At 45.5% G+C, this 25,306-nt stretch overlaps 1 protein-coding gene across 1 annotated transcript in view; it reads left to right on the forward strand.

Annotated features, from left to right (window-relative positions):
- The first annotated feature begins 241 nt into the window (after positions 1–241).
- The window catches only part of LOC147028953 (uncharacterized), a 42,855-nt gene continuing 17,790 nt past the window's right edge, over positions 242–25,306 (forward strand). The window contains exons 1-2 of the mRNA XM_085879835.1: positions 242–377; positions 21,459–21,891. Of these exons, the coding sequence (XP_085735961.1) occupies positions 363–377; positions 21,459–21,891 (448 nt within the window). The 5' untranslated portion in view covers positions 242–362. The remainder of the gene's footprint in view (positions 378–21,458; positions 21,892–25,306) is intronic.

Consider the following 25,306-nt stretch of genomic DNA (forward strand, 5'->3'; position numbering starts at 1 on the left):
AAAGGTAATCCTAAAGAGGTATCACTCGTGCACCATGAATATTGAATGAGAGTGGTAAAATGGCCGATCTGTCGCTTTAGTAGTGGTCACGTGACACCAATGAGCCTTAAACTCGTCGAGTGCAGATCAGTGATTAAAAGGACAATTAAAGTGATTACGAGGAGGAAGAAGAATCACGTGTTTTTTAGCGGAAGTACGATGAAGGACTTCCGGGTTGATCTTCCTGTGACCCTTGGTCAGTAACAACAACGTGCTCATTGTGGTCGGGCCGGAATTAACTGATCGGAAGAAACATTTTCGGAATTCTTATTTAATTCTGAGATTGTTATTTAAATATTAAATAAATAATTTTCTGTTCCTTGATGACGTCGATGAAGGTAAGTTAAAGGAGTTTTTATTCAATGTTTGTTGAGGGATTTGATTGTTGATTGTATGACGAGGTGTTTTTCACTCCCTTTGTTTTATTCACTCCATTGTTTTATATCGGATCATGACTAAACTTACCACAACGACGATGAAACCTCATTCTTCCTTTTAACTACAAAACGATCAGAAACCTTTTATCATTCACTTGTACATCTCATTTGATCTCGAAATGACGACGTGTAACAAGGGTACGAGGAACCATTGTAAACCGCTCCTTCCCACTTCCACACACAGGCCATGCATGACGTCATCGCCGGGCGCTGAAGGGAGGGAGGGCTTCGTTTGAACTCCGTTTGTTTTCTTTTTGTTTGTTACTTACGAAATCTAAAGATTTCTTAAGTATATTGATGACTTCCGTTTCTGTTTGTTTGTTTGTTTGTGTGTTTGTTTGTTTGTAGGCACGATAACTCGAGAATGGAAGGTGCTACCAATGTCAAATTACACCACGTAATTCAGGAGGGTGGTGGCTAGCGCTGATTAGATTTTGGTCAAAATCGGTCAAAGGTCAAGGTCACGGTGAGGTCAAACATCCAAATCATTCGATTTTTGATGGTTTGGTACAGAATCATCGTAGAAACTTCTGGTTTGCGTCGCTACCTTCTCCAGAGACAGATTTTATTAGACAAGGTCAGAGGTCAAGTTGACGATTTCGTAAGTACCAGTCTATGACTGCTTGTTTTTTTATTTATTTGACGTGGGGTGGTGTACTTTGTTCCAGAACTTGTTACCGACTTTTCCTGTCCTTGGGATATTCAACATTCATGACCTGAATGTAGATGAAAACCCTGATTCATAATCCAAAAACTCAAAAAGATTCTCTGGGTCTAAAATGAAACATTCCTCATTAACCTCACACTAACTTTCCATCTCAGTTGAATTGGACTCCACAGGGAAATTATTCTGGAATTCCACATCTCAGAGAGAAAGTGCCCCCCCCCCCCCACAGCATGTCACTGTGCACCCACCACCCTGTCCCCCATCAGGCTTCCCTACGCCCCCACCCCACCCGACCACGCTGCCCGCTGCCCCCACCCCGCTCCTTTCAGGATCGTACACGTTTCCTATCCAATCACAAATCTGGTTTCTGAGATGATTGGGCATGTTGAACCTGGAAATTAACTTCCAGGAAAGTGGAAATTCCTGTGATGCCTGGTGTTGCTTAATGGTTAGTGTGGTGGGCTCGGGATCCTAGGATCCGGAGTTCAAATCCCGCTCGGCTGTTGAATTGATATCAAGTGGGGTTGACTCTGTCTGTCATCCTTCCGAGGTCGGCAAAATGAGTACCAGCTTGCTGGTATCCTGTGTCAGAGTGGCGACCCTTCCAGGATTGTGTCCAATAGTTAATGAGACTGCTTAAGGCCCAGTCACACCTTGACGTTTTAGCCAGCTTATGCCGATTTTTGGAAAATTTGTCTAAAACGCTGGCACACGTTGAATATGTTATGGGTAAGTTTTGATAACATTGAGAGCACGTTGAAAAACACTGCCATACGTCGTTGTACGCTGGCTTTAAACGTTGTACTTTTCGGTTGTCCTCAACTTTTCAATGCTTGAAATTTTAAGACTTATGCCAGTGTATGACTCGCATGTTCCGCATAACGCTGGCCATAAGTTGTAGGCATGTCACGCGATCATTGACACACGTCGACACATGTTACTTGTAAGTTACTCATAAGTCGAAATACGTCGAGGTAATGTTTAGCGTACCCGAAACTTATTTCTAACCTATGAGTAACGTGTTGTACTCACGTTACGCGATCGGTGACACACATCGACACACGTTACTTGTAAGATGCTCATAAGTCGAAACACATGAGGTAATGGTTAGCGGTCAGTGTTCCAGACTCTCTGGTTTTATTTTTTTTATTTTTTTTTCTTCCATCCTTCGGTATGATTGTGATTTTGACACTTCAATTTCGAGTGCAGTTATAATAAAATATAATTAATAGGCTGCCGCTCAATGATTTAAATCATAACCGCACTGTACACTGAACACCATCATACCGAAGAAAAAAAAAACCGGTGGTCTGGAACACTGACGCTAACCATTACCTTGACGTGTTTCGACTTATGAGTAACTTACAAGTAACGTGTGTCGACGTGTCAACGATCGCATATCGTGCGTACAACTTATTCCCATCGCATGCGGAGCGTGTGTCATACGGCAAGTACGTCGTAAAATTTTCAACATGTTTAAAATTACAAGACGTACTCCATTTAATACGACATATGATAGCGTACTTTAGCGTTCTATTCACGCATACCAAACTTACCCATACCGTATTCGACGTGCGCCAGCGTTTTAGACGCATTTTTCAGAGGTCGGCATACGCTGGCAAGATCGCCAAGGTGTGACTGCGATGTTGACACTTCCATTTCTGCGGCGGTTATGAGTTGAATTGTTGTGCGGCAGCCTTTTAATAAGCTACACCACGTCATCGTCGGTGATGCGTGCAGCGCGCTATGCATAAGTTTGACTATCGTTGGGCATAGGTTGTGAAGGCCAACAACAGGTTCAGCATTCGTTGGTATAAGTTAGCTATAACACAACGAAACGTTCTGTGTCCGTTACTAATATGTTATGCATAAGACCAAGTCGTTATGAATACGTCCGAATCTTTAAAAAAAAACATCAAAAGTTCAACATAAGCCAGCGTTTTACATACATTTTAATACGTTGCCATTGCTGGCGAAAACGTCAAGATGTGACTGGGCCTTTAGGCATCACCAACGCTCTGCGCAGAGTGTAGTCCCAATGAATGGATGGATGGATGGCAATTCATCGTGCATCTGAGAGAATTTCAGGAAAAGTAAATTTACATATATGTTAATTGTTCTCTGCATATGTGGGTTTAAAAGTGGACCAGAGCCTGGTGTGTTTGTGTGTTTGTGTGTGTGTGTTTTTCAAATATATTGTTACAAATTTGGAAATCGCACTCATCATTCAGTTCCTTCAGCTCAGTTATCTCGATAAGTACATGGTCTATAGATAGCTCGCCTTCCATTGTTTCATGGATGGATCTATTAAATGTGCTGCGATTCATTTTAAGAGTTAGGGTTCAATCACAACAACAACGAAGAACGACCCTCCCCCTACTCTGCAAAGAAGAAGAAGAACCCTCCCATCCTGAGATTCAGAAAGTGAGGTAAACAACCCCCACCCGCAGTTGCGGGGGGGGGGGGGTGCACGAGGTCGAATGAGTCACGCCAGAAGCGGGGGAAGGGGCTGATAGGGATAAGAAAGGAGACTCACTGCCTAGTTCGGGCTGGTTGTTCAAGTGTTCTGTTTGGGTTGTTCAAGAGTTCTGGGTTCTGGCTGGTTGTTCAGGGGTTGTTCAAGGGTGGTTCAAAGGGTTGCGGTGGTGCTGGTGCTGGTTCGGAGGGTTCGAGGGGATCCGCCGGAGCTCGGAAATGATCGTGGCTCATGCTGGTTCTGAGTTGTTCTGGTTCAGCCTTTGTTCTGCTTTGTGGTCTGGTTTGGCTGGCTCTTCTTGGTTCGTGGAGCTCTTCGTGGTCTCTGCTTGGTTCCCGGCTTGGTGTGACCCCTCGGCCTCATCTTGGTCAGTGGTTCTTCGGGGAAGCGATGCATCTTCGGGGAAGGATCAGCGCCTCGTCTCACCAGCACGTGTCCCGGAGCGCGAGGGGATCCGCCGGAGCTCGGTCAGGATCGCGGCTCGCTGTGGTTGGAAACAGCTCGCCCTCGCTCTTGCCTGGGTCCGAACAGCTCGAAAACCACACGAGGTGGAGAGGTCCAAGATAGGTCCTGGGCTTCAGCTCATCTGTCCCTCCGAGCTGAAGTCCGCATTAAAGGCATCAGCCACCATTTCTTGGGTGTGTGTGTGTGTGCGTATGTGTGTCCATGGGCCCGTCTAACAAGTAGAGAACTTTTAAGTGCTTTTTGTGCTGTAAATGATTGCATTCCATTTTGTATAGTCGGTATAGTTCTGCTCTTTGTGTTCCCTAGTTCCCCATTATTACTGTATAAATAAACCCCTATTGTTAAATGTTATCAGCTCGTCGCGTCCATTTCTTTCATTGATTGAGCATGTCGTGTGTTGGGAATTAGAAGGCCGTTGGGCCGCCATAAGGGGACATTCAGACTGACGATTCTCAGCGATTAAGCCGCTCGGGACAGGCTCGCGGGACAAGCGGCTTCGTTCGTACGAGTTCCGTCGAGGGTGTGGAGGCTCGGTAGATCGCCACGTGGTCTCTAGGTATTTCGAAGAATTGGCGAATAACCCTGTACCACGTGGTGGAAACATTGGCCCTTCACGGTTCTTGCACAAGGACCCGTCGACTCTGGACTTATCTGGGGCAACGATCTATATTCCGGGCGATCGGTCGGGCCGACTCGACTTGGGGCTCCGTCAGAGCGGTCGGGTCATGGCCGACCCCCCAATTTCAAACCAACAGAAACAACAATCACACAGGCCGTTCCTTTGCTCTCGCATGCCCGTGCATGCGTGGCCGTGCGTGCAAAAAAAAAAAAAAAAAAAAAAAAAAAAACTTTAAAATCGCGAGCCAGAAACAGCAACCACATAGGCAGTTCCTTCGCTCTCGCGTGCCCGTACATGCATGACCATAAATGCAAAAAAAAATAAACTTTCAAACCGCGATCAAGAAACGACAACCACACAGACCGTTCCTTCGCTCTCACGTGCCCGAACGTTCGTGCCCATACGTGCGTGCCCGTATGTGCGTGGCCGTATGTGCGTGGCCATACGTGCAAAAAAAAAAAACTTTCAAATCGCGAGCCAGAAACAACAACCACACAGGCCGTTCCTTCGCTCTCGCGTGCCCGTAGTGCATGGCCGTTTCTACGTGCATGGCCGTACGTGCAAAACAAAAAAACTTTCAAACCGCGAGCCAGAAATGACAACCACACAGGCCGTTCCTTCGCTCTTGCGTGCCCGTACGTGCGTGGCCGTACGTGCAAACCCCCAATTTTTTTTTTTTCAAACAACCACACAGGCCGTTCCTTCGCTCTCGTAAATGACGACTGGATTGGGGCATTGTGTTTATCTATAAATGTGCATAAGAAATCGAGAAATTTTTAGAATACAGTAAGTCATCACTATCCGGAAGTAGTGGCCGTGCACCGGCCTACGCAGCCACGCCTACGCAGCAACGGGTCTTTTCATTGGTTGGTAAATAAATGGTCATAACTTGGGAAGCACTGGTCCGATTTTTTTATCAAACCTTGAAAAGGCACATCCACAGGGCCCGAGCAATATAGCTGGCAAGTTTCAATTAGATTGGACCAGTGGTTGTTGAGAAACAGCGGTCACAGATACAGACACACACACACACAGACACACACACACAGACAGTCACACACAGACACACACACAGATTGCTGGAATTATAGATAGATATGTCAAGGGAGAGCTAAGTAACGAATATTTAATAGAGTTGGAAGCGCAGCAGCACTTGGAAGAGGAAGAAGAAGAGAAAAGAATGGAAGAAGTACAAAAGAAGTTCACTGTAAAGGGGTTAGCTGGTGTGTTCTCGAAAGTGAATGCGGCTATATTTGAACTTGAGGGTATGGACCCGAATACTGAACGGTTCACGAAAGTGGAACGGCAAATTAATGAACTTTTATGATGCTATCATGAAATTTACGAAGAAATAAAGAAAATTACAATGCAGACCACACTAACGGGATTCTTCTCGAAAGCTACACCCAGGACCCCTACCCCTACAAGTCCTTCCATTTCCTCGCTGTCATCGCCCTTACCCGGGCCCTCTACAGCTCCTGATAACCATGCTGATAACTCCGATGATGCCCCAATCCCCAATAAAATGCCCCAATCCGGCCGTGCTAATGGGGATGACCCCAAACCACTACCACACTTTGAAGGATTCAATGACTAAAATGTTAATCTGAATGTCTTGGTCTTTTTTTTTTATAACTTTAATGTTTTTTGGGACATCATTTTTATAATTTTTGCTGATTGTATTTTTATGTTCAGTAATATGTAAGAGTTATGCAAATTAAAACAAAGTTATCAATTTGGAGTTTCCTTTCGACCTTTTCTTTATTCAGAATAAATAAAAACGATTACCTGTATTTACAGTATGCAAGCCTAAGTAATGTCTATTAGAGCTGATTTCCTCTATTCTGTATATTATAGTATACAGCACACTACTGTATAAACATTTAAAAATAAATCCTCGCTTATCGACCAATTCGCTTAACGATCTAGTTGTAGAAACGGAACTCCGTCGTTAAGTGAGGAATGCCGATATATATATATATATATTGTGGTTTCCACCCTTTCGGCGTGCGGGTGACCGCTTTTAACTAATCGCGGCCGCACGCGCCCACCGGACAGGCAATCCTGTCGTAGCTTTCTGGATCAACGCCGAAATCCAGCAACCGGTGTGTTTTTAAAGCACACCACAACCTTGTCAATACTCTACCCATGCTACAAGGTCCGATCGCCGAATGGTCGATTTACCTAATTATTCGCGCGGGCAGACTACTGAGAGATTGTACCTCAACGGGACCTGCTTGGAAACGAGCCGCTTAAGCAGCTCGCTCCGTTTGAGATTTGCCGAGCGGTGTATTATCGCAAGGACCCGTTGGACTCGATTATCTTATCGGCTATTAAAATCCAGCTAATATAATATTCCGTACGTAATTACGGCAGCTCAATGGAGGAAGGGGACACAACGAGCAGGTGAACATTCAAACAAGGACATTTATTTGTCACATGTATGCAGTCAATGAAGCAATGCAGATATATAAGCACATATGCAATGAATGGGGGTAGGGACAAGACACGAGCAAACAAAGACCTACTGCCGTATGTATTTATTATCTACACAATCACTTAACCACAATTCTACTTAGCGGACACGGCGCCACAACTTTCATACAAAGAAAACCCCAGGAAAGGAAAGGGTAAGAACAGGGCCCATAGGCCTTTAATGTTCGCGGAGCTTTGGAGACCGAAGGAGCTCCGTGAGACCGGGCTGGTTACCTGCCACCCTCGTGGTGACTCGCTGAGTGACCTTCGATGTTCCGTCAACACGGTGGTTGGTGTAATGGTGACTCGGTTGGTCCGGGCCTTGCCGTGCGGCCTGGTCGATCGGGCCTATCCGAAGACGCCTCAGAGGAGCGAACGGGCCTTTGCCCTTTCAAGAGTTGATGCTCTTTTACGAGCCCACCTGTTCCTCAGCATTTGCTCCGTCATCTGCGTTTCGCTGGCTGGCGACCTCTCTCCGGCCGTCACCACCGACCCACAGTTCGGCACGGTACTGCCGGCTTGGCTGTGCTCCAGGCTTCGCTGCGCTCCGATGACCCCGACTGCCTTCCACTGGACTCGAACCTTGGCGCTCTCCACCCCGACTCCAGCTCGACTCCAGACAGACTGCAGGCAAAAACCACTCACTCGCTTGGCGTTCCAGCGCGCCTTTTTATGGGGTCCGGGGAGATGAGTTTGATCTGCCACCTTCGACCTCTCACCCCTCGCTGTCTCCGCCCCTTTTGGTGTTTTGATCCGATTTCGTCGCCAAACGCGGAGAGAGCGGATGTTGCAGAGATCACCGTCCGTGGAAAGCGGACGTGGCAGAAATCACCGGCCGTCGCCCCAACGAGGCAGCCGTTGTGTTTGGCGGAAGTGCCGCTCATTGGGATTCGCTGTGGCTGGCGAAAAGATGGCGGCGCAATGGAGATGAAGGTGAGGCGATGTTGTTCGTTTGTGGAGATTTTGTTGAGGGGATGGTGAGGAGATGTCGTGGTTGGCACTGTGGTAGGGATGGCGTGGTTGTTGAGATGCGGTTGTGGTTGTTGAAGTAGTGGTTGTGGTTGTTGAGATGCGGTTGCTCCAAAATAAAGATAACAAAAGAATAATACGACCTCAAACATCACAGCCCGGTTACACAAAAAATTCCCTTAGACATCGGTGGGGAAATCTAATCTGAACACACACTTATCGACATAACTTATCTCTGGAAAACCTGAATGGTGTTCTGTGAATTTCAACAACCGTAACAATATATATATATATATATATATATATATATATATATATATATATATATATATATATATATATATATATATATATATATATATATCTTCTTCTTCTTTCGGCTGCTCCCATTAGGGGTCGCCACAGCGGATCATCCGTATCATCCGCATAGTGATTTGGCACATGTTTTACGCCGGATGCCCTTCCTGACGCAACCCTGGTCGCCTCGGACCACACAGGGATATGGTACACCTATTTTAACCGGGGTATACACCGGCCCAGTACACTGGTACTCACTTAGCCGACCTCGGAAGGATGACGGGCTGAGTGAACCCCCTGGTGTATTAATTCAGTGGCCCAACGGGGATTGAACTCAGGACCTTTTGGATCCCAAGCCGCTGCCCGAACCACTACACCAACACCAGGATATATATATATATATATATATATATATATATATATATATATATATATATATATATATATATATATATATATATATATATATATATATATATATATATGTCATGCGCCGCTTTACGACGTTTCGGTTAATGACGGACCGCATATACGACGGTGGTCCCATAAGATTATAATGGAGCTGAAAAATTCCAATCGCCTTGTGGTGTCCTAGCCGTCGTAGCACTGCCAGTTGTTTAATAGTACAATATAGCACATACAATTACTGTGTGTACAGTACATAATACTTGATAATGTTAATAAACAACTACAGTATGGCCCTGTTATAACGTGATCGTTGAGGTCCATAAAAATGTCATCGTGATCGTCGTGGGGTCGCGCTAAATCGGGATTCAAGGAAATCAGCATTCACACTAACCCAATGTTGGCCTAACATCCTAAAACACCCCGATTTTTGCCCTATTTTACCCGTTTTTTTGCACGTTTACCTTCCAGCAAGTAAATTAGCTTTGAATTAAAGAATTCCGTGAATAAATCTTTGTTGAATTCGAAATTAAAACAAACAAGAAGCGAATACTTCGATATCGCGCAGCTGGGGGCAGTAAAAGTCTTGGTTAAGAATGATGAAACAATTTTGCAGTTATAAAATTTAAATGTAGACACGGTGAATTAGCATGCATGATGGGAAGAGTTGTGACGTTAAACAAATTTCTATTTATAGCCCTCAGATCAAAGAGACGTACGCGGCCATAAGTGTGATAGAAGACACAGGACAGAATAGCCAATTATATAACAGCACGATGTCACCGTGCTGTAATTAATTTTTAGGAAAGCTTTTTATGTTGTTAAAACATTCGCACTGTTCCGCAAATATATCACACAATTGACAGGTGCTCGTTTCCTCATTTTTAAATTATAACATCGATGCAATGATTATTTATAAAATCAAAACGATATTTATTCACCTTTCCATAATCGATGCGAGAGGAGATTGTAAGCAGCCCCTAACAACACACATGGCTGTCATGAACAGCGCAAAGGTAAAAGGAACGCGTCTTCTGTCTATCTCGAATGTGGGACAAGATGTGGAGGTGGAACACAGTGATATTGATGATCCTGACCCTGTATAGTCCTCGGGCCTCGGCTAATGTGTGTTTGTATCTTAGTTTTTAACAAAAAAAGTTGAAAAAGTAAAAAAATATATATTTTGTACGGCTGTATAATGTGTTTGGTGTTTTCGGGTTAGGGTTATTACAAGAAGAAAGAAAAAAAAATTCTAAATTTAGTGTAGCTGGTGTAGTGTTTATAAAATCTACAGTGGTGTACAGTAATGTCCTCGACCTTCACATTCACTCACCACTCACCACTCACTCATCCAGAGCAACTTCCAGTCCTGTAAGCTCCATTCGTGGTAAGTGCCCTATGCAGGTGAACCATTTTAAAAATCTTTTATACCGTATTTTTACTGTACCTTTTTTATGTTTAGATACACAAATACTTACCATTGTGTTACAATTGCCAACAGTATCCAGGACAGTAACATACTATAGAAGTTTGTAGCCTTGGAGCAATTGGTTATACCATATAGCCTCGGTGTGTAGTGGGCTATACCCTCTACGTTTGTGCAAGTACACTCTATGATGTTCGCACAATGACGACATCGCTTAACGATGCATTTCTCAGAATGTATCCCTGTCGTTAAGTGGCACATGACTATATATATATATATATATATATATATATATATATATATATATATATATATATATATATATATATTTATATATATATATATATATATATATATATATATATATATATATATATATACATACAGTATATACAGCTCTGGAAAAAATTAAGAGACCACTGCAAAATTATCAGTTTTTCTGGTTTTACTATTTATAGGAATGTGTTTGAGTAAAATGAACATTTTTGTTTTATTCTATAAACTACTGGCAACATTTCTCCCAAATTCCGAATAAAAATATTGTCATTTAGAGCATTTATTTGCAGAAAATGACAACTGGTCAAAATAACCACAAAGATTCAGTTTTTTCAGACCTCAAATAATACAAACAAAACAAGTTCATATTCATTTTTAAACAACACAATACTAATGTTTTAACGTAGGAAGAGTTCAGAAATTAATATTTTGTGGAATAACCCTGATTTTCAATGACAGCTTTCATGCGTATGCCTGGTGTTGGCTCAGTGGTTAGGGTGGCGGCTTGGGATCCGAGGGTCCTGAGTTCAAGCCTCGTTGCCCGCTGAATAAAGGGGGTTGACTCAGCCTGCCATCCTTCCGAGGTCGGCAAAATGAGTACCAGCTTGCTGGGATGACCGAGTCATTCAAGTATCCTGCGTCAGAGTGGCGACCTGTCCAGGATTGTGCCCAATAGCCAAGGAGACTGCTTCGGCAGCACCAACGCTCTGTACAGAGTATGGTCCCAATGGACCTTTCATGCGTCTTGGCATGCTCTCCACCAGTCTTTTGCATTACTGTTGGGTGACTTTATGCCACTCCTGGAACAAAAATTCAAGCAGCTTGGCTTTGTGTGATGGCTTGTGGCCATCCATCTTCTTCTTCATAACATTCCAGAGGTTTTCAATGGGGTTCAGGTCTGGAGATTGGGCTGGCCATGACAGGGTCTTGATCTGATGGTCCTCCATCCACACCTTGATTGACCTGGCTGTGTGGCATGGAGCATTGTCCTGCTGGAAAAAAAACAATCCTCAGAGTTGGGGAACATTGTCAGAGCAGAAGGAAGCAAGTGTTCTTCCAGAACAACCTTGTATGTGGCTTGATTCATGAGTCCTTCACAAAGACAAATCTGCCCGATTCCAGCCTTGCTGAAGCACCGCCAGATCATCACCGATCCTCCACCAAATTTCACAGTGGGTGCGAGACACTGTGGCTTGTAGGCCTCTCCAGGTCTCCGTATAACCATTAGACGACCAGGTGTTGGGCAAAGCTGAAAATTGGACTCATCAGAGAAGATGACCTTACTCCAGTCCTCTACGGTCCAATCCTTGTGTTTTTTTGCAAACCTCAGCCTGGCTCTTCTTTGCTTCTCATTGATGAAGAGCTTTTCCTAGCTTTGCACGACTTCAACCCTGCCCCGAGGGGCATGTTTCGAACCGTCCTCACCGTGCACTTCACCCCAGCTGCCGTTTGCCATTCTTTTTGTAGGTCACTTGATGTCATCCTACGGTTGCTGAGTGACATTCGAATTGGTTGGTGGTCATCCTGGTCAGTGGAAAGTCGTTTTCGCCCTCTGCCAGTCTGTAGCTTTGTTGTCCCCAATGTCTGCTGCTTGACCTTGTTCTTATGAACCGCCGTCTTTGAAATTTTAAGGATGGAAGCAACCAGTAAAGCCAGGATTGAACCCTTCTTTTCCTCACTTGAAACTTTTCTTTTCAACTCTTTTGGCATGGTCAATAGTTATTTTTTGGATTCCAATTACTTTTGAGGTACTACTAGCACTGTTTTTGCCATCCAGCTGTCCTATTGCAAGATGATAGTAATGACCACAGCAGTGGTTTTTATACTTTTCCTTGTTAAATAAGATTCGGTTCAGGTGATCACCTAATCAGTACCTCACTAAGTAAAATGAGGTGTGCCTCTGTTGGAATTCAACAGACACTGGAATGGAATGGCTGCCACACATGTAGAGATGCTGATTTAAAAAAAAAATTTTTGGAGTGGTCTCTTATTTTTTTCCAGAGCTATATATATATATATATATATATATATATATATATATATATATATATATATATATATGTATATATATATATATATATATATATATATATATATATATATATTGTTGCGGGCCGGGGGTCGAGTGACAAGACCACAAGGGGGAAAGCTATCTCGGCTACCACCAGACTTCCAATTGTTGGCTGTCGCACATGGATAATTCCATGACGCGGCGGGTCGCTTAACCGACCATGGACGCCAATAACTCAACTGCATGACCTAGGGTCCTCCCGTCTATGGGTTAATCGGGTTACCTAATTAATCACATGATTTAATTCCCGGGGAACACGCCATCGGTATGCCTTGTCCGAACCGGATCACTCTACCAGATTGGATCACTTTACTTGATCGGATGCAGCCGAACGACACTGCCAAGGACATACTGGCAAATAGGAACGGATCGTTTGTGATAAAGTCTCCACTAAGCTAGGATACGGACGATGCTGGATCAATGATAGAAACTACAAACACGAGCTGGGAACATTCCCAATAATGATTTAGCATTCTAGGTTGCGTCGGTCCACCAAAAACGCCAGGTATTGCAAGGTCACTTATCCTCATCTGCTCTCTTTCTCTCTGGGCTATATCTAATCGTGTGTGTGTGCGTGTGTGCGTGTGTGTGTGTGTGTGTGTGTGTGTGTGTGTGTGTGTGTGTGTGTGTGTGTGTGTGTGTGTGTGTGTGTGTGTGTGTGTGTGTGTGTGTGTGTGTGAGTGAGATGATGCCTGCCTGGTATAAATTAAGATTGTTCAAGTCATGATGGGATAATTCTGCTATGTCTACTTTTCAAAGATTGCTTGCCTTTTGCCGCACCCCACGAATTCCTTGCTATCTCTGCTGTACATAAAAATAAACGCAATTCACTGTGCCACATACTTTTCCTCACTTGATTGTAATAAACGCTTTGTATAGAAATATTCCCAGCTCGTTTTTGTCTTTTCCTCCATTGGTCCAGCATGGTTCATCCCGGAGCGGAGCCGAGACGTTATCCCCATCAAATCTGTTTTCAAGCCAGTATGTGCTTGGCAGTTCTGATCGGCTGCATCGGATCTGGTAAGGTGCTCCCGTTTCAGCAATTTCTTACTGAGGGTGTGTCCCCTGGCAATTGAATCACGTGACCTTTAGGTAAACGTTATTAGACGGAGGACCCCAAATCATGCGGTCGAGTTATCGGCATTCACGGTCGATTAGCTACCGGCACGTCGCAAAGTTGTTCCTGTGAAGAGTCTGAGTGAGTCTGGTGGGAGAGTCCAGTTTCCGGAGAGTCTGGTGGAAACCCGACGCAGTTCACCCTTCGTGGTCTTCGCCCCTGACCCTGGTCCACAACTATATATATATATATATATATATATATATATATATATATATATATATATATATATATATATATATATATATATATATATATATATATATATATATATATATATATGTATATGTATATTTGTGGACCAGGGTCGGGGGCGAAGATACATATATGTACATACATATATACTGTATGTACATATATATATATATATATATATATATATATATATATATATATATATATATATATATATACTGTATGTACATATATATATATATATATATATATATATATATATATATATATATATATATATATATATATATATATATATATATATATATATATAGTTGCGGATATGGAAACCACATGCATTCAACATACAGGTCCCAAAAGTTAGTTATGCCGTTAAGTACATGTGAGACAGAACCCCTCCTTTTGTCTCGTGGGAGAATCAAAGGTGTGCGTTGTGACGGTTTCGGTGGGTTATATTGTTACGGATCTGGAAGCCATTTGCACACAGACAGACAGCAGTCTCTAAGCTTAGTTATTTTGACAAGTTTGTGTTTATAGTTGGAATCCCTCCTTCTGTCCAATGGGAATTTTGTGTGTGTGCTACGAGTTATTTTTTAGTTAGGTTTTTATAACCTAACTAAATTTAGTTACATCAACAACAACATCGCTCCTTCGCTCCTGCCACCATTGGCCTTCCTCACGTACATGCGTGCCAAGCACAGTCGTGGGTGGGGCTTCCATCGCCTCAGATCAGATCCCCGCTCCAAAAAAGGGTATGGAATGTTTCATCTGCCCAATGAGCCAAGGGCAAGCATCGCACGCGCGCCCCAGCCGATGAGAAGCCAAAATCGCCGAGGAATAAGTCGAGTGGTGAGCAGTCATTGTGGCGATTGGTTTGGATTGCGGTCGTGGTTCCAGCTGTCTGGGTCGTGGGTTCGAGTCCCACCGTGATGGTTTGCTTTGGAGCGCTCGAGCTGGGATCCCCGTTCCCGTCCACAGACTCCGATCTCCACAAGTGCGGGTCCGGTGAAACCGCACGAGGTGGGGAGGTACCCGGCTAGGCCCTGGTCCCCAGCTCACCTTTCTCTCCATGGCTGAGGACCGAAAATAGACCCACGGGGTCCTGTGTGTGTGTGTGTGTGTGTGTGTGTGTGTGTGTGTGTGTGTGTGTGTGTGTGTGTGTGTGTGTGTGTGTGTGTGTGTGTGTGTGTGTGTGTGTGTGTGTGTGTGTGTGTGTGTGTGTGTGGTGCCGTCCTGTAAGTAGAAACTGTTTAGTGCTTTTCGTTCCTTGTAAATTGTATTTATTTTATTCGGTAACTCTGCTCTTTGTGTGCTCCCCTGCCCCATTATAAATAAACCCCCATGTTAAATGTTCCAGTTCGTTGTTCATGTTTTCTTTCATTGGCCTAGCATGGTTCAGGCTTGAGAAATAGTGAGGCCGTTGGTGCCATAAGTTGACATTGGGACCGGCACGGCTCTGGTAACTCCGCTCGGAAAAGCCAGCTCCGAGTCGGTACATGCGACTCGGTTCAGACAGTCGGCAGAGGGTGTGATTTCCCCAGTAATTTGACGACGTGGGTACTTAGGTATATTGAAATTTGGCTATTGACCCTACCCCACACCGTCAGAGAAATGGCGATCAGGGTCCTTTAAGTGGCCCATCGACTCCAGAGTTATCCGGGGTGACGACCTTTTAATTCCGGGTGTTCGGTGGGAGACGGCCCTATTGCTCCACCTAGTGGTTGTTTATCGCCACCGGACCCCGGCCCACAACAATATTGTTACGAATTTGGAATTCGATTGCACACAACATACAGGTTCTTTTAGTCAGCTATGCCGATAAGTGCTTGTTCCCTAGATAGCTCACCTTCCATTGTTTAAATGTTTAGAAATTGATTAGATGCACTGCGGATCGATTTAATAGTTAGGGAGCGAACAATGGAGACGTCCCTCCCCCTCTTCTGCGAAGAGGAAGAAGAGCCCTTCCGTCCCGTGATTCATGACGTCAACAACTCCCTCCCACCAGTGAATGAGCGGGTGATGGATCACGAGGGCACTTGTCACGCCGGGCGCGGGGGAGAGGGCGGAGAAGGATAAAGAGGAGATCCTTTCTTTGTTCTTGTCTGATGTGGGGGAGTAGTTGTTCAGCAGACCTTCGGGTCCTGTTTGGCTTGGGTTAGGTTTGAGGCCTTCTGAAGCTTTTTGCTTCTGCAGAGGAGTTATTCAGCAGAGCTTCGGGTCCTGCTTGGCTCGGTAGGCTTTTTGGAGAGCTGATTTGTTTGGAAGAAAGTTGAGCTGGTTGCTCGGCTCGAGCTGCGAATGGTGGCTTCTTCTTCTTCTTCTTCCTCTTTTTCTTCTTCTTCCTCTTTCTCTTCTTCTTCTTCCTCTTTCTCTTCTTCTTCTTCTTCTTTCTATTCTTCTTCTTCTTCTTTCTCTTCTTCTTCTTTCTCTTCTTCTTCATTTTCTTCTTCTTCTTCTTTTTCTTCTTCTTCTTCTTTTTCTTCTTCTTCTTCTTCTTCTTCTTCTTCTTCTTCTTCTTCTTCTTCTTCTTCTTCTTCTTCTTCTTCTTCTTCTTCTTCTTCTTCTTCTTCTTCTTCTTCTTCTTCCTCTCTTTGTTCTCCGTTTGGTTCCCGGCTTGGTGCGACTCATCGACCTCTTCATGGAGGTGGTTCCACGGGCAAGCGACGCATCGACGGGAAGGATCGGCGCCTCATCTCACCAGCACATGTTGAAAGCGCGGGAGGATTCGCTGGAGCTCGGGAAGGATCGCGGCTCACGGCGATTGGATCCAGCTTGCTCTCGCTGGAGCCCGGGTCAGAACAACTTGAAGACCACACGAGGTGGAGAGGTTCGAGATAGGCTCTGGGTTTCAGCTCACCTGTTCTCCGAGCTGGAGCTCGTTATTAAAGGCCTCAGCCACCATTTCTTGTGTGTGTGTGTGTGTGTGTGTGTGTGTGTGTGTGTGTGTGTGTGTGTGTGTGTGTGTGTGTGTGTGTGTGTGTGTGTGTGTGCAAACGTGTGTCCATGGGCCCGTGTAATAAGTAGGAAATTGTTAAGTGCTTTGTGTGCTGTAAATCTTTGCATTGCATTTCGTATAGTCGGAATAGTTCTGCTCTTACGTGCTTCCCTATTTCCCCATTATTATTAATAAATACCCCAATTGTTAAATGCTTTCAGCTCGTCGCGTCGATTCTTTCATTGACTGAGCATTTCGTGTGTTGGGAGTTAGAAAGCCGTTGGTTTGCCGTTAAAGGGGGACATTTGGACCGACGGTTCTCGGCGATTAAGCCGCTCAGAATCGTGCACGGGACAGGCTCGCCTCAGCGGTTTGTTCCGTACGAGTTCCGTCGAGGGTGGAATACCCTGGTAGTTGGATCACATGGGTATTTAGGTACATTGAAGATTGGCAATCGACCCTACCCCACGTGATCTGCCCATTGGCGTATTTCGGTTCTTGTACAAGGACCCGTCGACTCGGACTTATCCGGGCGGCGATCGATATTCTGGGCGATCGGTCGGGCCGACTCGACTTGTGGCTCCATCATAGCGGTCGGTTCGCGGCCGACACCCGGCACGGTATCAATATCTTCAAATCACACATCCTCCAACGCCACATCCAGCGGACCATCCAGCCTGCTACTGAGTGAGCGCTTCACACGCCCAACCAGAAACCCCACCCAGGAAGGGCATGCTGTGGACCCCTGTCCAATCGAGGTGGACGGTGACGTGTGCTTCACCAAAACCCCACCCAGGGAGGGCATGCCGTGGACCCCTGTCCAATCGAGTCGGGCGGTGACGTGTGCTTCACCGAAACCCTGCCCAGCAAAGGCATGCCGTGGACCCCTGTCCAATCGAGTCGGGCAGTGACTTGTGCTTCACCGAAACCCCACCCAGGAAGGGCATGCCGTGAACCCCTGTCCAATCAAGGCGGACAGTGGCGTGTGCTTCACGGAGCTCCGCCCCGTACGAAGGCTCTTTTGTTCCCTTTCATGGGTATTTAAGACATTAGTGCGTCTGAAGAAAGAGGAAGAGTGCGAGAGCTGTGTGGATCCAACAAGAGTGAGAGGAGACTTCGCCACCTTTGTGACATCACCGCCACCGCCAGGAATACAAGTCGGTTGCGCGCCGTCTCCCTGGCGTTCCAGGGAGAGAAGTGGGTCCCGTCCACGACCCTGATCTCTGCCTGGGGACTCCGTCTGCTCCACGCGGGTTCCTCCACGGGCACGAGCCCCCGAGCCGGACCACCATTGACAGGTGCCACACTGCGGAGCACCCCCTACCTCCAGCATACAGGTACCCTGCTGAACTGAAATCCTCAGCTCGTCTCTCCTTCTCTGGCTGCAGTGGTCTTCAATAATACATCTGTGTGTGTGTGTGTGTGTGTGTGTGTGTGTGTGTGTGTGTGTGTGTGTGTGTGTGTGTGTGTGTGTGTGTGTGTGTGTGTGTGTGTGTGTGTGTGTGTGTGTGTGTGTGTGTGTGTGTGTGTGTGTGTGTGTCTGAGTGTGTGGGCCCATCTTATAAGTAGAAACTGTTTAAGTGTTTGTTTTTGATCATTGTAAATATTACTTGCATATCCACGTTAAATCTTCCCTGTTTCTGTTTACTGTAAATAAATCATGTTGGAAATGTTCCCAGTTCGTTTTCGTCTTTTCCTTCATTGGTCCAGCATGGTTCAGATCTGAGTTTAGCCGGGTTTTTATACCCGATAATCCGTTCATCCCAGCCGGCACGGCTTTGGCAGTTTCCCACTCGGTTGCACCCGAACCTGAATTGGTAGTCGGTATATTTGGAACGTGCGGCCAGATGGATGGTAACGAGTGGGTTCTTTTGGTTTTTTTTACCAGTTCTTTTGTTTCGGCTTGACAAATTGCTACGGCGAACGTAGAAATGAAAAAAGTTATGACTCCGCGCTATAATTCCACGGCGACCCCTACGGCCTGTAAAATATAGCCATACGACGTAGGGCCACCCTGAGGCCACCTCAGAAACTCCACGGCCGCCGCACGTTTCTGTCAATTCAGGGGGGGTACGGCCGCCGTATCCTTGCCGTAGAGCAAATGTGACTTAGGCCTTACAGGGGAATTTGCACATTGCATTCATCCAAGCCCATCCCTCGGAGCACTGCAGTTAGAGTAGAGAGCGGTAGGCTCTTGACAGAGGAGTCTGAAGTGAAGGCCCGCTGGGCCGGTTACTTTGAGTGATTATACCAGGCTGATCCCCCAGCTGTCAAGTTGGACGTCAAGGGTGTTACAATCCCTGTTGCTGACCCTCCAATCAACTGTGGTCCACCTTTGCTTGTGGAAACATGGGCTGCGGTGAACCGGTTAAAACGAGGTAAAGCTCCAGGGATCTGTGGCATCCATGCTGAACTTCTCAAGGCTGGTGGAAATGCTGCACTCGTGTCGTTGAATGCAGTTTTGTGCTCTGCCTGGAACACAGGCATCATCCCAACTGATTGGAAGAGGGGCCTTGTTGTCCCTTTCTGGAAAGGGAAGGGTGATCGCCAAGACAGCAACAACTACCGAGGGGTGACGCTGCTCTCAGTGCCGGGCAAGGTCTTTGCTCGGATAATTCTTGATCGGGTTCGCCACCATCTGCTTGAGCACCAGCGTCCAGAGCAATCAGGCTTTACACCAAAGAGGTCAACGATTGACCGTATCCTTGCTCTTTGTGTCCTCACCGAACGAAGACGAGAGTTTCGGCAGGTGCTACTTGCAGCCTATGTTGATCTCTGTAAAGCGTTCGATTCATGAATCGGGATGCCCTCTGGAGGATTCTTGGTCTTCGTGGGATGCCACCAAAACTGATCAATCTGATGTCTGAACTGTACTCTGGTACTGAGTTTGCTGTGAGATGTGCTGATACCATCTCTGACTTATTTCCAGTTGTTACTAGAATTTGTCAGGGGTGTGTACTTGGCCCCACACTTTTCAGCACTTGTCTGGACTGGATTCTGGGGAGGATGTCGGAGAGATAACATTGCGGTGCATTGTTTGGGAATGGCAAGATCTCTGACCTTGATTTCGCAGATGATGCAGTCATCTTTGCGGAGACTCTCGATATCCTTTTGCGGGCCCTCGAGGTGCTGAATGAGGAGTCGGAGCCACTGGGATTACGGGTTTCGTGGGTCAAAACTTAGATCCAAGCTTTCAGTGACATCTTGGATGCTGCTGTCCTATCTGTACCTGTTTGTGGTGATGATGTTGAGGTCACGGAGAGATTCACTTTCCTTGGCAGTGAGATTCATGTCTTTGCTGGCTGTGAGCCAGAAGTGAACAGACGTCTGGGCCGGGCTTGGGAAGTCATGGATTCACTCGATCATGGGGTGTGGCGCTGCCGGTACCTGTGTAGGAGGATGAAAGTCCGAGTCTTCGGGTCCTTGGTGCTTCCAGTCTTGCTCAAGAGATGTGAGACTTGGACTCTGACCAAGGACCTGAGATGGAGACTTAATTCCTTTCATTCCAGGTCTCTTCGAAGAATTCATTGTTATCGCTGTTCGGACTTTGTGGCCAACGAGTGGTTGCTGAGAGGTACTCAAATTATATTTTTAACTGCATAGTCCATGAGCATCAGCTGCGGCTGTATGGACATGTGGCTCAGCATCTTAATTAAATGGGGATAGGCCAGCCATTTGCCTGGGGGTTGGCCAGATGGAGGCCCCTGGAGCAGCGGTGGAAAGTGGACGCAGCGATGCGTTGCTCCAGCGCATGCTCCCATACCTGACCTGACCTGACCTGACCTAACCTTTCTCCAATGCAGGCTGTACCTATTTGGTCTTCCATTTGATTTGAATTGGATTTATTTTCATTCCATTCCGAATTGAGTTGAATAATATTAAACATCATTGTTCAGGGTCAAGTGTCCGATCAAAGCAGGGTTGCATCAAAGCGAGATGTCTTGGTACCTGGTCATCACTGCCCCTCTGGTACCTGGCAGTTCTAATGATGTCTCTTATTAATTACATAATACACCAGTGAACATACACCACACAAAACCACACAATCACCACACAACACACGGCACAAAGCAATTTCTGGCGAGTGTCTGCAATCTGCTCTTTTTCTTGTATATTTTTTGTTCTTCCATTTTTTTGCAGTGTCTTCTGGTTGCATCATTGCTGTGAATGTTGCTGTGCTGCTGATGTAGTGCCCCCAGTAAATTAGAGAAGAACTTTGGAATTTGGCCAACGTGCCAGTGATAGCACGCACCTCTTTGAGAAAGATGCCGTGGGATCTCTAATGTCTCACATCTCGAGCACATAATGTGAGGCGGGATGCCCAGTTGAACGTTCATCCGAAGGACGGCACACACATTGATCCCTTTCCCTATCTGTGAAACACCACGGTGACAGTTTATAGCCAAGTCGAGATTCAAACCCAAGCTAGCTAAACAACTCGTGGGCAAGTACCTCAAGGCCATCCGACCAGCCCACGCAGGGTGAACAAACTGGCTGCAAAACCCCGTATTGATTGGATAAAATACAGAGTGAAGAAAATAACATGTATATCCTTTCCTTTGTTAACATAACCATTGCGTCCTTGCCAGGTCATTGATGAAATGGACAACTTCTTGGAATGGCTCCAATCACAAGGTCTGAGAGCAGAAACGGCCCAAGCAGTGATCAGTGTACTTGGAATTGAGAATCGGAAGGTTCTTCGAGCTTGTACAGACTCCGATTCATTGCGAACAGAGCTCCTCTCTCTCGCCAAAGAGAAATTGATATTTTCAAAGTATGCTGACTTCTGTAAATTTGTGAATTATTTTTTGAAGCCACAACTTGTCCAGCTTGCAGGGTCTTCTCTGTTGGGAAGTCTGTTCGTCAACTTAGAGAATGTTATTCGGGAACTTTCCAGTTTCTGTGAAAAGTTTATTGGATTCCAAAATGTGCAGCTGGAAAACATTCCTGGTTTCCGGGGAATCCGTTTCAGTGATGTCTGCAACCTCCACGATCCGGATGATGGATTAACACCTAAGTCTGGTAGGTCACTATTTTTTACACCCGAGCATGTCAAGCAATACCTTGATGTTCAACTATTGATGTTTTTGTTTTTTTCCTTGTATCTCATGGAATCTCTTTTGGAACAATTTTGTATTGGCGAAGACGGTTAGATTCTCGATTATACAAAGTCAATGTTTTCTTTTTCTTCTGAATCACATTAAATTCCAAAGTGTGCCATGTTTAACAGCACATTTAAGTTATCCACATGTGGGAAGTAGTTTGTTTACCCTTCATATCGGCATGGAGAGTGTGAGGGACATCCGATTGGAGAAAGGATTCTGTGAAACAGATAATGTCTTGGCTGCAAGCTGCAGCCTTGATTGAGAGATCTGTCAGGATGGAGTGGAGGCCTCAGATATTTGAGGTACACACAGTGAGGGACAGGGGAGAAGGTCTTGGGAGGGTGGGTGGCTTGGATGGTGAGGGACGGGGTGGGAGGAGGCATCGGCTGAGAAGGTGTGGTTGGGAGGAGGTGGGATGGGTGGAATGTTGGAGGGGCTGAGATGAGGAGTAACCTAAGAGCGCCAGGACGAGTTGGTTGATGGTGATGGGTTGAGAGGGATGCTGAAGAGGGAGACACGTGGAATGATGTTGGCTTGTAGTCAATGTTTGAAAGGGCACTGACATGGAGGTGTTTAACACTGCAAAATAACTTGAATGGGATTGGATTGTTATGTGCAGACAAACTATGCAAACAACTTCCCAAGATTCCCGTATTTAACTTTCTGAGATAGATATCGTGGTATGTGCGGATTAAATTTTTGTTCAAGGAACGGAGAAGGTCAAGCTGTAGCAGCCGGAGGATGGACGACAGAACCAGCGTTTCCGTTAGAGACAGGTTTGCAAAATATGGCTGTGTTGAAGAAGAATAATAAAACGAAAAACCAGAGTGGTGTCACAGCCACTCAATGCTCACTTGTTTATACATTTATCATTTTTCGTTTTTATAAGACTTGTCTCATAATATTTTTTATAAAGCATTGCAGTGAAGTCTGATCCAAATAATTTTAAAGCAATATATGTATTTGTGTATTGTAATCAGTAAAAAAATAGTGTTGTAGATAAAAACATTAGAAAGGAAATAATTTTCACCAAAAACTTTAACATTTTCATGCTGACGCTCATGCTCACGCCGGGGGTATCGCTATAGCTCTCTGTTCTTCGAACAGGCGAGCTGAAAAGGAATATAAATCATGATGAAGAAGAACACGTGGGTTGCTGATGTCAGAGAAGGGAAGAGAAGCATTTCAAAACGTTTTCAAAAGCTTTTAATGGAAGAAGCGTTTTCTTTCATGGGTGAAACACTTGAGGGTTGTGGGGGGGGGGTGAATAAAGTGGTGGCGGTGTTTATCTAAATGTTGCAGAGTGTTGTAGAGGTGGGGGGTGGGAGACGGTGTTTCAAATGGAGTTCCGAAACGCAAGGAGTAGCGACATTGCGAACATCACCGAACAGGTGATGCTCTACCCCCTCACAGATTCCTCGCACATAGGCCTCCTTGTCCACCCTTAGTACACGTACAGTTTTACGCATCAGCTCCCTGAACAGCTCAGCTCTGCCGTTCAGCCTGGCCCTGCGACTCTGGTCAATGGTATCCATTGTCCTTTGACAGTCAAAATTCTTCTTCGCCCTTCCGTGAGTTCCAAGACATTGTCTGGCAACATCAAGAATGGTGGTGTTGAAGGCACTCCACAACTCTTCAAGATCCCCCAAAGTAGCCAGATCCCATAAATCTCCACTGAGCCTGTTCGCAAACTCCTCAGCTACCCTCTCATCCTTGAGCTTGCCAACATCCAGCCGAGGCTGGGATGGTACCATTCTCCTGGATTTAAGGTGCAACTTAAGAGTTGCAACAACAAGCCTGTGGTCAGTATTGAGGAACTGTGCACTCCGGTAGACCCTGAAGTTCTGGATCATCCTCCAACGACCGTCACTGAGGACATGTTCAATCTCCTTTGCCACACCGCCAGCGTTGGAATACCAAGTCCAGCGATGAGCTTGTGGGTGCTGAAACCATGAACCAGCCACCCTCAGTCCATGACTTCTTGTAAAGTCAAGGAACTTAGTGCTATTCTGGTTCATAGTTCCAGACTCATGAGGACCAACACACATCACATAACCATCACCATTAGTTCCATTCGATGCATTGAAATCCCCCAAGACTAGAAGTGTATCTCGCCTGGGGCAATGATCAACCACAGTCTCATACATGGCTTAGAATGCGTCCTTCACGGTGAGATCACTCGCCTCAGTCGGAGCATATACAGAGACCAGGGAAATGACACCCAAGGAGTGACGAATCCTTGGTCTCATAATACGTTCATTGACCAGTGTTCCCTCAATTATCATTGGAGTCAGCTCATTGGACACAGCTACAACAACTTAGGCATGCTAACCATCATAGCGACCAGACCAATAGTAGGTGTAACCACCCGCTATGATCTCGCCGCAATCTGGTCTCCGAACCTTAGAGAGTGCTGCGACACCGATATCCAAACGCTTGAGCTCATGTGATAACAGAGACAGGTAATCATCCTCTCTTCAGGGAACATGTGCCAAAGATAAATCATCCTTTCGTGAACATATACCTTTCCACAGCCTTTCTTGAACACGTCTGGTGATCCAAAAGTACTTACGCAAAAGGGAAATTAGCAAAACCAAGAGGTGGTTTTGCATCATACTTCAATGGCCAATGCAAACTCCAGAGGTGCAGCCTTTCGCTGTGAACTTCGCAATTGATTTCCAACATCAATCATTACCGAGTTGTCCCACCCATGTGAACATTACTATATCCACTATTATTATCATTCCTCAGAAATTTGGGAAAATCTTTCAAGGGCTGGACATTTCAAAAGCTCCTCGACCAGATTGTATCCCTGCAATTGTCCTGAATATGTGCTTGCCAGAATTGTCCCATGTTCTCTCAAACCTGTCCAACTGATACCTATCAAAGTCGGTTTTCTCATCTTTCTCGAAGTTGGCTTCAGTTGGACCTGCCTTTAAAATCTCTGGGGGAGAAATCTGATCCATCCAAATGTCAGCAGGTTATCACTTTCCTGGAAGACTACAACCTTCAAACGAATGCTCAAAATGTATTTCTTGATATCCGATCCACTGGTGATGTTCTTTCCCACAACTGAAGTCTTGATCCAGGCCCCAGACCAGTGTGGCATGGCCAGACTTGGAGCCCTTGACATCTCCAAGGCTTTGTATAGTTTGGCATAAGGGTCTCATTCACAAGCTGCAGCCGCATGGTATTCCTGGGCATCTGCATGCAATAATCTCAGAATTCTCACAGATTGCCATATTTTTGTGTGGTATGAGGCTCAATCTTCTGCATTCCATATCACTAATGCAGGTGCCACCCAGGTCTGTGTTCAGGGCTTCTATGTTTCT

This window comes from Eptatretus burgeri, chromosome 4, assembly GCF_056783735.1.
Source record: "Eptatretus burgeri isolate ZD-2024b chromosome 4, Ebu_testis_v1, whole genome shotgun sequence".
Taxonomy (NCBI): domain Eukaryota; kingdom Metazoa; phylum Chordata; class Myxini; order Myxiniformes; family Myxinidae; genus Eptatretus; species Eptatretus burgeri.